We start from the raw sequence: 13,957 nt of genomic DNA on the forward strand, positions 1-13,957 counted from the left end.
ATTGTATTCACCTGGCAAACGCCTATCCTTTCCTTTATCCCCTGTCTTCTGTCTATAACATCTGTTCAGGCCTACATGCATGCCTCAAAACAACCTGCCTTCGACTTTGAACCGTGATATTACCCCCTTTCATTCATTATGTATTATGTCACAGACGGTTGCAATGTGTGCCGTTAAAAACTTGAAAATGTGGAAAACATCAACTGCATGAATTTGTAGGCACAAGGTCAGAGTCCTGAGTTAAGTGTTCGATTACTTGTTCAGAATGGAAAAAATAAGCACTCAATACAGAGCCACCTAGTGGTGCAATACCTTTTGGTATACTATCTCAAATGTTGGACATGTAATTCTATCAGAATCAGAGTACCTTTATTCGTCCCACAGAGGGGAGATTAAAATGTGGTACAGCAAGTAAAGAGCCAAAGATAGCTTAATAACACTTAATAAGCATGCATACAAATATTAAAAGATACAACTATAAATGACACAATTTACAAAATACACATCCAGTACAAGTAACAGTTTAGCAATATAGCAGCCAGGTAACAGTATTAAACGTGGAAGTATATGTATGTGATTTGTGATTGTATCTTTTTTTAAATGACCTTTTATATTCTTCTAAACTTTTTTAGAATGTAATAATACTTTGAAGTAGCCTTGCTTTCATCTAATGTTATTGTTTTATTACATTTAAAAGTATGTGCCTACTGCCTTGATTTTTAATACAGTTTGATATGCACTTTGAATAATATTGTATGTGTGAAAGGTACTATACAGTCTAAGTTACTTGTTATTATAAGTTACTTATGTTATTATAAGTTACTTATATTATACATAAGCTACTGTATTATGTGCTCAAGTTATTTATCTGAATGAACGTAGCCTATAGGCCTGTATTCGGAAATAACATGCACACAGTATATGAGAGATGCTCCCAATCAATCACAAAATCTGCCTTCTTTTAAAATCACACGACAGCAGCTGTTCTACTTCTGCAATGTTTACTGATGGAACCCTGTAGATCTGTGCATACGTGTTACATCACTGATAGTGATAAGGGGACGAGAGAAAGTCCTTACCTCATCTTGGCAGTGTGAGAGACTTTATCTTACTATTATTATTACAACTGTTTATTACTATAAATAATAAAAATAACCGTGAACAAATTGGATCGTCAATGTACTTCTAAAATCCAAATAAAACTGTATATGTCCGCTATTTAGACATTTAAAAAGCACAAAAGTGGATTTAAACAAAGAGCATTTAAGCAGCGGTCGCTCCCCAGAATGAAAATAGCCCCCATGTGTTTGGTCACGTGACCACGCTGCACGAGCAGAGTGACGTGCCTGACGTCGCGTTGTAGGCTTCGCCAGTTTCCTCAACCAAACACTCAACTGATATTGTGTGATAAAAACTGGAAGTTAGCCGGTGGACGAGGGGCTATTAGTTCAGAAAAGCACACGATCCCAGCGGCCCTCGTCGTTATAAACAAACCGAGTCGTTTCCGTTTTGGAACGTTTGTTATTATCGAAGAAGACGGCGAAAACCTTTGCTTTAAACACACCAAAGGTTGGTTTTTATTTTTGCAGTGGCTGTGAGGCGGGGAATACAAAGCGACGTGTGGTCAAATCAATTACATTTTGGACTCATTGAAGCAAAAACGGGATTAATACATAGCCAGTTCGTGCTGCTGTGACTGGTCAGCCATAGTACATGGATTATCTGGTAAGTAAATGCATCTACATGTCGTGGTATTGTGTTTTCCAACCAAAGACACCCTCTAACGTTATGTTTCTTGCCAGTTGAACTCCCTAATCACACACTGATGCCACTCAGGTGTGTGCATCTTAAATATTAGGTGTAGTAGCTGTTTCTGTTTTAAGCTAATGTGTCAGGTCTTGCCTGTAGCTTTTGCATATCAGTGTTGTGTGAACAAGGTCTAACTGGTTGACCCAGACTCCGGTCTGTTTACATGTGAAACACGATAACTAGCTACACCCCTGAGGTCCTGTTAGCTTAGTTATAATATGACTGTAACGTTATGAAGCTTTTATTTTCCACCTATCTAACTCTTGCTACTGTGGACAAAGCTGCTCTGTGTGTTGGAATACTTGCTTCAAGAGAGGTGATTGGGTCACTAGTTGGAGACATTATTCCCCTGGGACCAACATTATTATTACAGTCCAGTTCAATGTGCCAGCTTTAGCCTGGGAGATTATAGTTTAGGGTCCATAGTGTGCCCACCTAGTAGGGGTGGGATGGGTGCTGCTACAAAAGTGCAACAATGGAGAGGAAGCTGTAACTGGAGGCTTTCCTTGCAAGAGCAACAAGACAAAAAAGAGTACACAAGACATTGTGCTGTAATCTCAGGGGACAGAGGGACAGTGTGAAATGCAGAGAAACTTGCCCACCCAGTGTTATCAGTTTATTTATAATAGGCCTTCCAAGATGTGGGACCTAAAAGGAACTTTCAACTTCTGCTTCATTGAGACATGTCTTGAGTTGAGATGACACAGTCCTATCCTGCAACTGGCAGTAGAACCTGTATGCAATAGTCAATGCAAACCAATTTTATAGCTTGCTTTTTTGCAGCATCTGACTTTGGAGTTAATAACCTTGAAAGGAATTTAGCTTGGCGTCAATGCATGTTGATCACAACACTGTTTCTTAATGTGCCAGTGTTACCCAAAAGGTATTTTATTCAACTTCTGTCCTTGATGTGACAACTAAATCAACAAATAAAATCACATTACAGAATATATATCAACACAAACATTTTAAAACATGACAACATAAAATCACATACCATTTCAGAGGACATGTAAAATCAGAAGGGATGCAAACGTACAAAAGCCGAGCAAATCATTTAGTTATTTTGTAATATCAGTTGCATGTCAATGGAAAGTTCTGGTAAGGTGAACCCAGCAGGCATTGTTATCAAAGTAAGCACACTCTAAGTGAAATGATAGAAATTGATTTCAGCTCGGATCTTTCTGTCTTGGCAAAGAGCTATATGCTATAACTGCTCACATTACCTAGGGAAAAATGATTTTTTCCAGCTTACTGGCTCAAGGATTAAAGATGTTCTGTGTCAAACAGTTTTCTGTGGAAAGCACAGCTGTAACTCTGTGGACTGTTGGAGCCGAGCGCTTGGCTGTCCTCTGAGGTCAGGCACTCAATAGGCGCAGGGCCTCCTTTCCTGCTGTGCAACACTGGAGACCTGGCATAAAACCCAGGCCCAAACTATGTCTCTCTCTTTCCTTATAAATCAATGGAACTTGTCACTAAACCCTTGAAAAACGAAGCTAGTCTAAAGCGATATGCATGCCGTTTACGTAAGGTTCTTATCAGGTTAGACCTTAAAGAGTATTTTGGACATTCAGAAATGGAAGCACATCATTATTGTGCTTGGTCATAACTGTGGTTTGCATTATGACTGTAGCAGACATCTGTTTAAAAGTGGATTCATTTTCCCACTGAGACCTGGAGCATTTTGAAAAACTGTACTCCTGCATGGTGAGTGTAGTGTTGAAAAAGACTTCACAAAACACAGACAGAGGAATTTGGTGCTAGCTTGTTGCCATGACAGAGCCTTACCAAATTACAAGTGCACCGTGTTGCCAACTTTTGGACCCTGACTTATGGCCAACTTTACTAGAGGACACGTTTAACAGCGTTAACACCTTCTATGTGAGAAAACCAAACTATTTGCTGTATTTTTTATTTCTGAAGAACATACAGCGTTAATCTCCTTTGGCTTTAATGGCCTATTATTGCTTAACACATTGTTACGCTTGCATGGTCATATTTATACTACAGCTATTCCATTGCATTATTTCTGTTCATCAGTCGCTGGAGGCGCATTCTCAGCCTCTAAGCTATTTCGTGATCTTGCAACAACATATGCCTTGTTTGAAAAGATTACAGGCTTTTAATTTCCGCTGCACATTAGTGACTAAACCCTCGGGTTGACTGATATTCTGGTCATTTTTTTAACTCTGCCCTAAGGAAGCCAAACATGCTAAACAAATTCTTTGGTGTGGAAAAACTGATATGGTTTTATATGGAATTTATATTATTATAATAATACATGTTATTTATATAGCGCTTTTCCTGGTGCTCATAGCGCTTTACAAGCAAGTAAAGAAAAATAACTACAAAGGTAAAAAGTGCTACGCTAGGTAGAATAGGGGCAAGCGTTTAGTGGATTAGGAGTTTATGGCAAAAGTGAAAAGGCGAGTTTTATTATGCCAATAGTCAGTGAGCTCAACCACCTGCATTGACCTTAAACCATATACTGATGATTTGACAGATAGCTGAGAGCCTCTTCCACTAACAGGCTGACCCTCACCAATTCAATTAAATTCAAAACCTTTATTTATCCAGGTAAAATCCCATTGAGATCAATGATCTCTTTTTTAAGGGAGACCTGCAGCAGTAGGTTCACATCTGCTCCAGCTCATACAGGGAGGGAACATACAGGAGGGAAATATAGGGAGATCATGGAACTAGGCTATTCTCTTAGAGAAAAAGGGGTTGTAAGAAAGACAGTTTATTTATTAAATTAAATCATTGTCTCTTGATTTAAATTCAGCAGTTGCATTTACCATATTTCTGATTGACTTGCATGCTTTGTTGCTGAACATTTGACATATTTCACTATGAAATATATATGTTCATTTCAATTCAAAATGTAAATGTTGTCAAAACCACCCACCCACTTGCTATTCTATCCCCTGTTGTAAACATAAAGCATTGCATTAACTACATGAAACTATTACCAAGACATGAGAAAGGCAGGGTAATAGCAACATTTATTTAACTTTTTGGATGCTATGACTTAGCCACAGTTTGCTAACACTATACATAGCTAATACATTTCAAAACAGACATGCACATTACTAACTGGCTAATTGCAATTCATGTAGAGATGAAGAACCCTGTGTACACTTTGACCCTCTTTCTAAAAAGTGAAACATTTTAGCTATCAGGTATACCACAGCTTTTAACCAAGATGCTAGGTATTCACTGTCATTGCTATTAATACTTGTGTCTGACTAAAAGGCCAAACACCTGTTTTCAGCTAGTTTTGCTGATGCTAGCTGCCACATGTTAGCTTTATGCTTTGTTATTGTGAATAGAATCTAAGAATTGGACATGGTTGACAACACTTTAATTTAGGGCTGCTCAATTATGGCAAAAATCATAATCTCGATTATTTGGGTCAATAATTGTAATTGCGATTATTAAATGCGGGTATTCATTGACTTTGAAAACATCCATTTATTGGAGAAAAAAAATGTGAACAGTATGTTTTTAACAGTTGATTACCCTGAACTTTAAGTATAATTCAACTGAAAAAACAAAAAATAAAAAATAAATAAAATCGTTTTATTTTGATTACGTTGTATTCGTAATCGTTGCAAGCCATAATCGTAATCGCGATTAAAATACGATTAATTGAGCAGCCCTACTTTAATTGGTCTTTTTGCCAGCTCTTATTTTGGCAGGATAAATATTAGGGATGCACGATATTGGTTTTTTGAAACCGATACCAATAACTTCCTGCTTCTCAAGACCGATACCGATAACCGATAATAAAAAAAATGTTACGCCACTAATTATTTTAACGCGATTAACGCACGTGTATTTTTTTTCCTTGGCCGCCCCGTAGTTTCAGAGCGCATTGAGTTTAAAATACCATCTACAAGCTGATGCTGACAGCCCCGCTCCTGCCGCCCGCTTGTGGCAGACCACACTTCCACGCTCACCGGCAGGCACCGACTGGCCATCTGGAGGACCGGGAGGGTGTGTGTATGTGTGGCCCGAGCGAGCGAGAGAGAGACCTTACGTGCATTGTTGTTGTTAGCATCTGGTGCTAGCTAGCTGCGCTAACGGATATAAGGAGCTGTTTAAATGAAAACAGAGGAGCGACATTTCGCCACAACTGCGCCGAGCACTTGACTTTATGCAGGAAGCCAGACAGTGGGACATTGTACGAAAAGTCAGCACACTCAGCTCGGATAGTGCGCAACATGATTGCAGCGTCCAGGCAGCTCCGGTTCGAGCATATGCCTTGAGTTGCACATAGCTCCAACGCCCATACCACCGACGACATGTTTGTTTACTGTCCTGGCTTCACGGCCGCACACCATTTACGTCACAGCCAGGCATGAGTTAGGGAGCGCTGGATTTGTGAAGAACTCCCCTCTTCCTAAACCACTAATACCACAGTACTGGCAAAACGGGAGGAGCCGAGTGAAAAACAAGCGCCCCTCATCCCAATCCACCCACACCGCAGTATTTTTTTCTTTTTTTTTACCCAAAACATATATTGTATATTATCGGGGCTATTAATACTGGTATCGGGTTTATCGGGATGACGTCATAATTCCTAATATCGGACTGATAATTATCGTGCATCCCTAATAAATATATTTTGGAGTAACTATTTATCTCTTACACAGAATACCAACATTGGACATCATTTATATAATTACATCAAGTTACAGAGTTTGCATTCTTCATGTGTTTTTTAATTCAGTATAAATTGGCATGTAGCAGCAAGTCGGGCCTTTACTGCTTAATCCGCAGTTTTGCAGTGAAGATAGCCCGTTCATAAATAACTAACTAACCTACAAATAATTACTTTCATTGAAGAACCATCCTCTGAAATGTGAGATTCCTCTTATGATAATTTATGTTGAATGTGTTAAACACTGGCTGCCACTAGCTCAAGGAAACAGCATGGAATCTGCAGTATTTAAAAAAAAACAAAAAAAACATTATAATTCTTTATTTCTTGTCTTTAATTGATAGTAGGCAGTTAAGGCGTCAACCATTCCTGAGAAAAAGAGAGAGTTAGAGGGGCATGACATCAACAAGGTCTCTGAACTGAATGAACCCCGGGCAGCTTTGTGGTATTCGGTTTGCACTCGGCACTAAGATCACACCTTCATGAAAATAAATTGTGTTAGCATGTGTTCTTGGCGGGCCAACTGTATTTCAGAGCAAGGCACACAGCAGGGCATAGCAGCCTGGCATCTCACTGGGATAACAGAGAGGAAGGAGAGCCGAAAGAGATGTTGGCAGCGTATGAATACTGTTTGTTAGCCTATGGGATAACTTTTCCGCCTAGTTTGTCCACAATCTGACCACGTTCTACACCTGACTGGTGTAGAAGACAAGTTGTCAAAAATGACCTATTGCATGCAGATTAGAGCACCAACACATATTATACAGAGCGTGTGGCTTTTCTACAGTATGTAGATGGATGTTAATAATTGACTTACTCCATCAGTGAGAGCTGGTTTACTCAGGTTTCAGTTTGAATGGATGTGAATGGTTTACCTTTTAGTTTGGTGTTGGCTACAGTTCCTTTTTTAATTTAAAAAAAAAAAAGTGCATATCCTCCAGCTATAATGTGAAATACCTTTGTGAGCTCAACAACATTCCGGAACCCCCGTCCCAGATTTCAACCTGCTGGCAGCGTGTCAGCCATGTTTCTGTGTCTGCTGGTTTCTGAATGCACTGATTCCCATCGTCTGTGAAGAGTGCTCATGAGTCAGCGGGCCTGGGCAACATCAGTCTTGCTGATAAGGCAATACTTCTGGTTGTTTCACAATCTTATGATCATGATAAAGCTCAGGCACTTTAGGTTAATTTCATATTGGCATTCACATAAGTTGATGGGTCATTATTGCTCTAAAGAGACATTAGTGAACTGTTATCATATTTCCTTTTCTTTATCTCGGGCGATAACCACTCACATTGCGTTCGCTCACTAGAAAATCAAGGACATGGATAGGTGAAGGGCTTTGTTATCATTGGTTTATTATTCCACATTCATATTATTAGAGGTGTGGGATGGTCCATAAAACCATAATGTTGATTGGTAATCATATCACTGAGCGTTTCATAGGAGCCATAAACTGCGGTTGACCGACAGTCAGACTGAATAAACGACTGAAAAACTAGGCTATTATATGCTGTCTCGTTATGGTGTTGCATTACGAAAGAAGATATCGATAACAACCTGTACCTTCTATGACATGCCCTTCTTTGGATGAGATTGGACCAGAAGAAAGAAAGAGATTTAAGACAGAAGCTGGATTTTAACCCAGGAAGTGTACATGATACTGTTACTAAGCTAATTAGCCTTAAAGTTGCTCAGAATGTTTTTGGGAATACAGGAACATCAATTTAAATGTCACCTTACCATATTGCATTATAGTTGAGTATATCATAACTGCGCTGTGCTAGCAGGTGGTTGCAGCAACCATTACTAGACAGCCGAGCTGACCAGAACAAGCTTTTTGAACATGACTCACCGTTCTCTCTGAACACACTGACTTCTGACAAAGCGTCCCACAACAGTTAACGAAATCCCCACGACCGCTGTAAGCGCCAGTAGTCTATCCCTTCATCCTCCTCCATGCAAGGAAAGCAGTGTGTTTTATTCTTCATGAAGCTCTGCGTACAGTATGGGCAAAGTGTGTGGGTGGGTAATGGTGACTAATCCCATTTGTAGTCATTCTGGATCCCTAGTGGTCACTGAGCCCTTAATCTCTGTGGCAAGAAAGATCCCCACAAACTAATCTCAAGCCTGTGTCTGTCGGCTGAGCCTGGTGGCAATAGTGTTTTATCTTTCTGTGAATGAATCTGGGGAGTAAAGACAACACAACCTTCAATTATGCTCATCCAAACGCTTACAAAACCCCTCTGTAAAGCTCAGATTTAAAAAGAATATGGGCCGCTGACAGGGAGACATTGAAGGGCTGGACTCATGTTGTTGACCTGAAAATGGTATGCTCAGCTACTCCTGATCCTCCTCCGTCCATTCATTTACTCCAGAGGCTCGGCTTGTTTGTTGCCGGGGGTTACGCTTGTTGCTGGGCACAATGTCGGAGCACATGCAGCTCTCTCTTGCCTTGTGCAGGATTGGGCTTTACACGGTAAGAAAATGCATCCATGTTTGCTCGAGAATGGCTCGGATGTGTGTGTGTGTGTCTTTGTGTGTTGGATTGAATACTGCTAGTTTCAGATGGGTTTAATATGTCCTTGTTGTGTTTTAAAACAGCTATTGACCAAGCAGTCACTGTTGCTTGGTCACTGAATGAGGAGTGCGCTCCATTTCATTCGAATGGGTGTTCACGTAACATTAAGGTGGAACAGGTGGATGTCGGTACTGTCCAACGTAAAAAATAAAACCTAAGGAGAACAAGCTTTCTATTCTTAGAGAACGGTCTTTTATTCAAAGATAGATTACGGTCCCCTTTGTGTCCTGCGGTTACTAGCGACTGGCTTTGTCCATGGTTGTAGTTCAGGCTGTCTTAAGTACGGTGCAGGCATGAATGGGTCCTGGTGCCACAGAGGCAGTGGTGGACATATTGTTGAAGTTATGTTTTTTTGTTATTGCCCTGAAAAACCTTTGATTAGATTGTGATTTTGAATGTGTAAAACAATAATACAAAACTGTAACATGAGAATTATTATACAATACAAAATTAAGCAGTGTCAAATTCATAGACAAAAATATGACTGATTCTAAATGATGTGTAAACAAATCACCTACTTAATTGCACATCCGAAAAGGGTGACGATAACACTGTAGTTTTGTGATAATGAACTTTAAGGCATTAACATTTAAGTGTGTATTTGACTGAATTGTCATTATTTTAGTAAGAAGAAAAAACTTGAAGCCAAGTTGTTGACTTTATTATTATTTATTTGAACCATGTTTATTTTAAATAGTTGTATATTAACTGCAGCGGATGACTCATGTTGCGTATTGTCAGGACCTCTGTTATTCCCTGACCAGCTGGTGAAGCTTTCTCAATGAACATCAACAGAGAAACCTGTTTATATAATCTATATTATTTATATCAGTCTTTTGTGGCCTTCTTGTTCTACATGTAGGCAGATGTATTTGACACTTTGTATGTGTGTGTGGAACGGCATTTCTCAAGCTTTTGAAGACTTTGAAAGCTGGTAATATTGCTGATAATAGCTGTTGTCAGTGGCAGTTTGGCAAACTATAGCTGACCTGTTTACTTCTAGGATTGTTACCCATCATATCCACTGGAAATGCTTGCATTGAATTCTAGCTGACGGCTGTCTCACTGAAACTCAAGTGAGGGTTTTGTCTAGGCTTTCATTTCCTGCTGGCTCAGGAGTCAGAAGGCTTCATCCTCTGGGGAAGATGAATGTTCACACAATACTGACAGACGTTGCTAGAGCCATGCTGCTGTGTGACAATGTACTTTACAATAGTATATCAAATAGGCAGGTAGCATTCGACATTTATAATCATTTCAACTTGTATTCTTTTGTAGCGTAAGTTACAAAGGTCTACATTAGCTCAACAAGCAGGAACAAGACATCGGGGTACAGCATCGAGAATGTGAAATTGTGAAAAATGTGAAATAACATATTTTAACACAATCTTTGAAGTGAGTGCGTTCCATGCCGGTGAACAGAAAGTCAAATCCCACGTAGACATTTGTTGTTAGTTTGCAGCCCCTCACTAAGTTATATTGTGGGATAACAGAGTGCTTAAAATGGGGATCGATATAATAAAAAGGCTACCATGGAGAGGTTCAAAGGACTGATTATTTGGATTGGCTCGCAGGCGTTAAGATCCAAATCCCTGCTGAGTCACCACAATATCCTGTAGTGATGTACAAAATAAAACCTCTGAGTCTGTGCGGGAGAGGAATGGTTTGATCCATTCCCAGCACTGTTGCCCGTCTGCCTTACACATGTATAACGGTGTTACAACAAAGAAACAAGCCCCGAGTCCAACAAATGTAGTCATTAAATATGAAATCATGACTTTGCCGTTAATGCAAACGTTTTAAGAAAAGCTCTTCTTGTTCTGTATACTCACTTCTAACTTACTCCATCAGCATTTCACAGCACATTAGCAGTTTGCTCTGCAGGTCAAACCATCGTCTCTGGCTCTGAACTGTCTCTGAATAACACTTGTTATGACTCGAGTTAATCGCTCTGTTTTTCTCACTGTTCACGCTAATAGTTCTGTGTGAAGGCAGCCTCTCACAGAAGAGACTGCATGTTCAACTATACCTGCCAGACATTTACAACCTCAGTCACAACATGCAATAGGCAACAGTTGGGGGAAAGTGCTGGCTTGGTTGGTTTCATGTCGTATTTAAGTCTATCTTCTATAATCTTTTCAAAAATGTCTATCACAAAATGCAGTATAAATCAATCAGGTCTGGTGATTTTATTATTACTTTTTGTTCCCCCGACATTCCGAGACTGCAGTTAGTAATTGATGAAGTTCCGAGCAGGTGCCATGAGGCATTAGTATAAGATATGAGCATGTGCTGTGGTGCCATAGCTCCTGCTCTTTGGAGCCTGTCTTTGCACGCTGCCTCCACCATTAAGGGTCTAAGTGATCGTATTAGGCGCTTCTTGGTCACCTCATTTTGTTTTTAATGGTGTGGAAAACGGCTGCTCCACTGATTTTGTGGCTCCGACCCCCAGGCCACATTAAACCAAGCGGTTTCATGCTTAATTTGGAAAGAAACCGAGTTGCACACGACCTAACCTCAAACAAGATGAATGCTGCTGCAGGACTTGTTGAACTGATTTTGTGGCTCCGACCCCCCGGCCACATTGTGTGGAAACAAAAGTGTTTTTGGTTGAATTATTAAATTAATGTTTCATGTAATAGTTATTTTTCCTCAGCACATTTGTTTTAAAATCACACTTGATCACCTGGATCCTGTCTTGTGGTTTTCTTCTTTGTTCAGAGTTCAAACCTTTCAACCCAGATAGCAACTTAGTAACAGAAAGCTCCTTAACTTCGGTTGTTAGGCCGGCTTGCCATTGAATAGATAACTGCTAGATTTTCCAAATGGCTTCAAAGTTCAAAAAGACCCCTTGGTTAGTGTCGACAGTGGGAAAACACACATTATCAACCATCATGCTCTTCGAGCTGTCACATTACATTTCTGGTGTGAACTCTTCAACTCTTCTTTACTTTCTATTTCAAGTGTAACATACGTTTTATATAGCAGATGTCGGTTTTGTGCACTAACTTCCTCATTTCAAATAGATGTTTTTTAATGGTTATATTAAACAGAAACCTTCTTAGCTCCCCTTTAGGAAGACAACCCAGGTTTGAGGAAGTCCTTGCACCCAACTTTGACACTAGGTTGTTATTGTTGTTGGATAAAAAAAGTCATCCTGTTTCCACAAAGACATATTTTTCGCTCCCTTAGATGCCGCGGTCGTTGGGTGTAATCCATTCATCTTGTTAAGACTTTATCTACCGGATCATAACATAACCTGAACCCAGAACTCTAGGGATTATGTCTTGTTAGAACTGATCCACCATATTTGTTGTTTACTCCGTACAACACAGAATTTTATGTAATAATGGAAATGTGTAAAAAAAAGTCAATCCCATGGTACTTATTAATCAAAAGAGTTATTGCTTTTGTGATACCTATTACAGTATGTCAAGTATGAAAAGTACCTGCAGTAAATAAACCCCTCTTTTCACAGCGTGTGAGAAGCACACATGTCCAACCTGCTTCCGCCCTTTTTGAAAGGCAGGATGGGAGCAGCCAGTGCTCCATCCCCGGCCACAAATATCCCACCACTCAAAATAACCACAGGGCCTGGTGGGATGATGATTTAGAGACCAGCAAGGCTCACCCACCCACTACTGAGTACTGTTTCTTAAACCCCCGCTGCCAGTCCTCACCGGGCTGTTTTATTGCCTCAAGGACATTTTGGGAGGGAATTTGGCTCCAGTTGTTTAGGAACCAACAAAGAATAACTTCCTGTTGGAGACGTATTGGCTGACAGAGCAGGGCGGCGCCACATTTGACCTTTGTGTACCGTTTGTATACCAGGAAACTGGAACACATTTATTCATGACAACATCCTTTCTATTTCACGTATTATGCAGTGGTCATGCCCAGCAGTGGAGGTACATTGTGTGGACTTTATGAATGGCTTGATGTGTGAAAACTGTTGAAAAGATACATACACAAATAAACCTTCTTTTTTGATTTTACACATTCTATCAGGAAGATGTATGGAAAGTAATGTATGTGTGACACAAAGAGGAAATGTATTTTGCTTGGCTGGTTTATCTTGTTTTTCACATCTAGTGCTGGCTAGTCAAGAAGTTGATTTCAGAGATTGGAGGCGTAGTTTTATTCAGTGAGGCAGCAGCTCTGTCTTGAGGAGCAGCCCACTTTATAAGGCCGGCTAGGCATGGAAGCAGGGCAGAAACATGGAGACAATTAGGGTGTGTTCAAATAGGCATCCTAAAATCTATTTCAAAACAATTAAATGAAGGAGCATCTTCAGTGCAGCTTGTAAACTTCAAGAGTTACAAATAAATCTTGTTAATCACAACACAACATAGCGTGTATCTTAAGAATGTGGTTTAAAAGTCTGACTTATTTGCCCCCAGGCTCAGTGGCTGCTAAAAATCTCATTTAGCAAAACTTGATCCTAAATATGAACCAGCTATAACTCCAAATTATTTTTGAAGTTTGATTTATTTTGAATTTGACAGTACAAATGAACTTTTTTCCTACATTTGTGTAAAAGTGCAGCGATAGCCTGAGCAGGTGGCAGATGATTTGAAAAGACACGACCCTTCGGCATCGACAGCACATGTGGAATTTCTAGAAATAATTTCTGCTTTCATGCAAGTGAGACAATGAACGTTTACCAGACTGAAAGAAATACAGGAAGAATACCACCAGCTTATGTTACTTTCAGAGAGGCAGAACCACTTCCTTTAGCTTAACAATCCCCTTTAGAAAGTTACCCTCAAATAACAATACTTAGAGTAATTATGTGTGTCTGGTATGGTTTTTCCACAACATTGCATTTCTTGAATATAAAAATCTGTTTCTTAGTTGACATGCTAAAACTATATGCACTGGTATTTTTATCACAGTTGTTT

General features: G+C 39.8%; 1 protein-coding gene across 2 annotated transcripts in view; it reads left to right on the top strand.

The window, feature by feature from the left end:
* The first annotated feature begins 1,357 nt into the window (after window positions 1-1,357).
* LOC117560189 (ADP-ribosylation factor-like protein 15) overlaps window positions 1,358-13,957 on the top strand; it is a 117,477-nt gene continuing 104,877 nt past the window's right edge. The window contains exon 1 of one of the 2 annotated variants that reach the window (XM_034237019.1): window positions 1,358-1,725. In XM_034237019.1, coding sequence (XP_034092910.1) covers window positions 1,714-1,725 — 12 coding nt within the window. In that variant the 5' untranslated portion in view covers window positions 1,358-1,713. Of the gene's footprint in view, window positions 1,726-8,568; window positions 8,955-13,957 lie in introns of those variants that run through there. The other variant, XM_034237010.1, reaches the window with a different exon arrangement.

Source organism: Gymnodraco acuticeps, unplaced genomic scaffold (assembly GCF_902827175.1).
Source record: "Gymnodraco acuticeps unplaced genomic scaffold, fGymAcu1.1, whole genome shotgun sequence".
NCBI classification, from domain to species: domain Eukaryota; kingdom Metazoa; phylum Chordata; class Actinopteri; order Perciformes; family Bathydraconidae; genus Gymnodraco; species Gymnodraco acuticeps.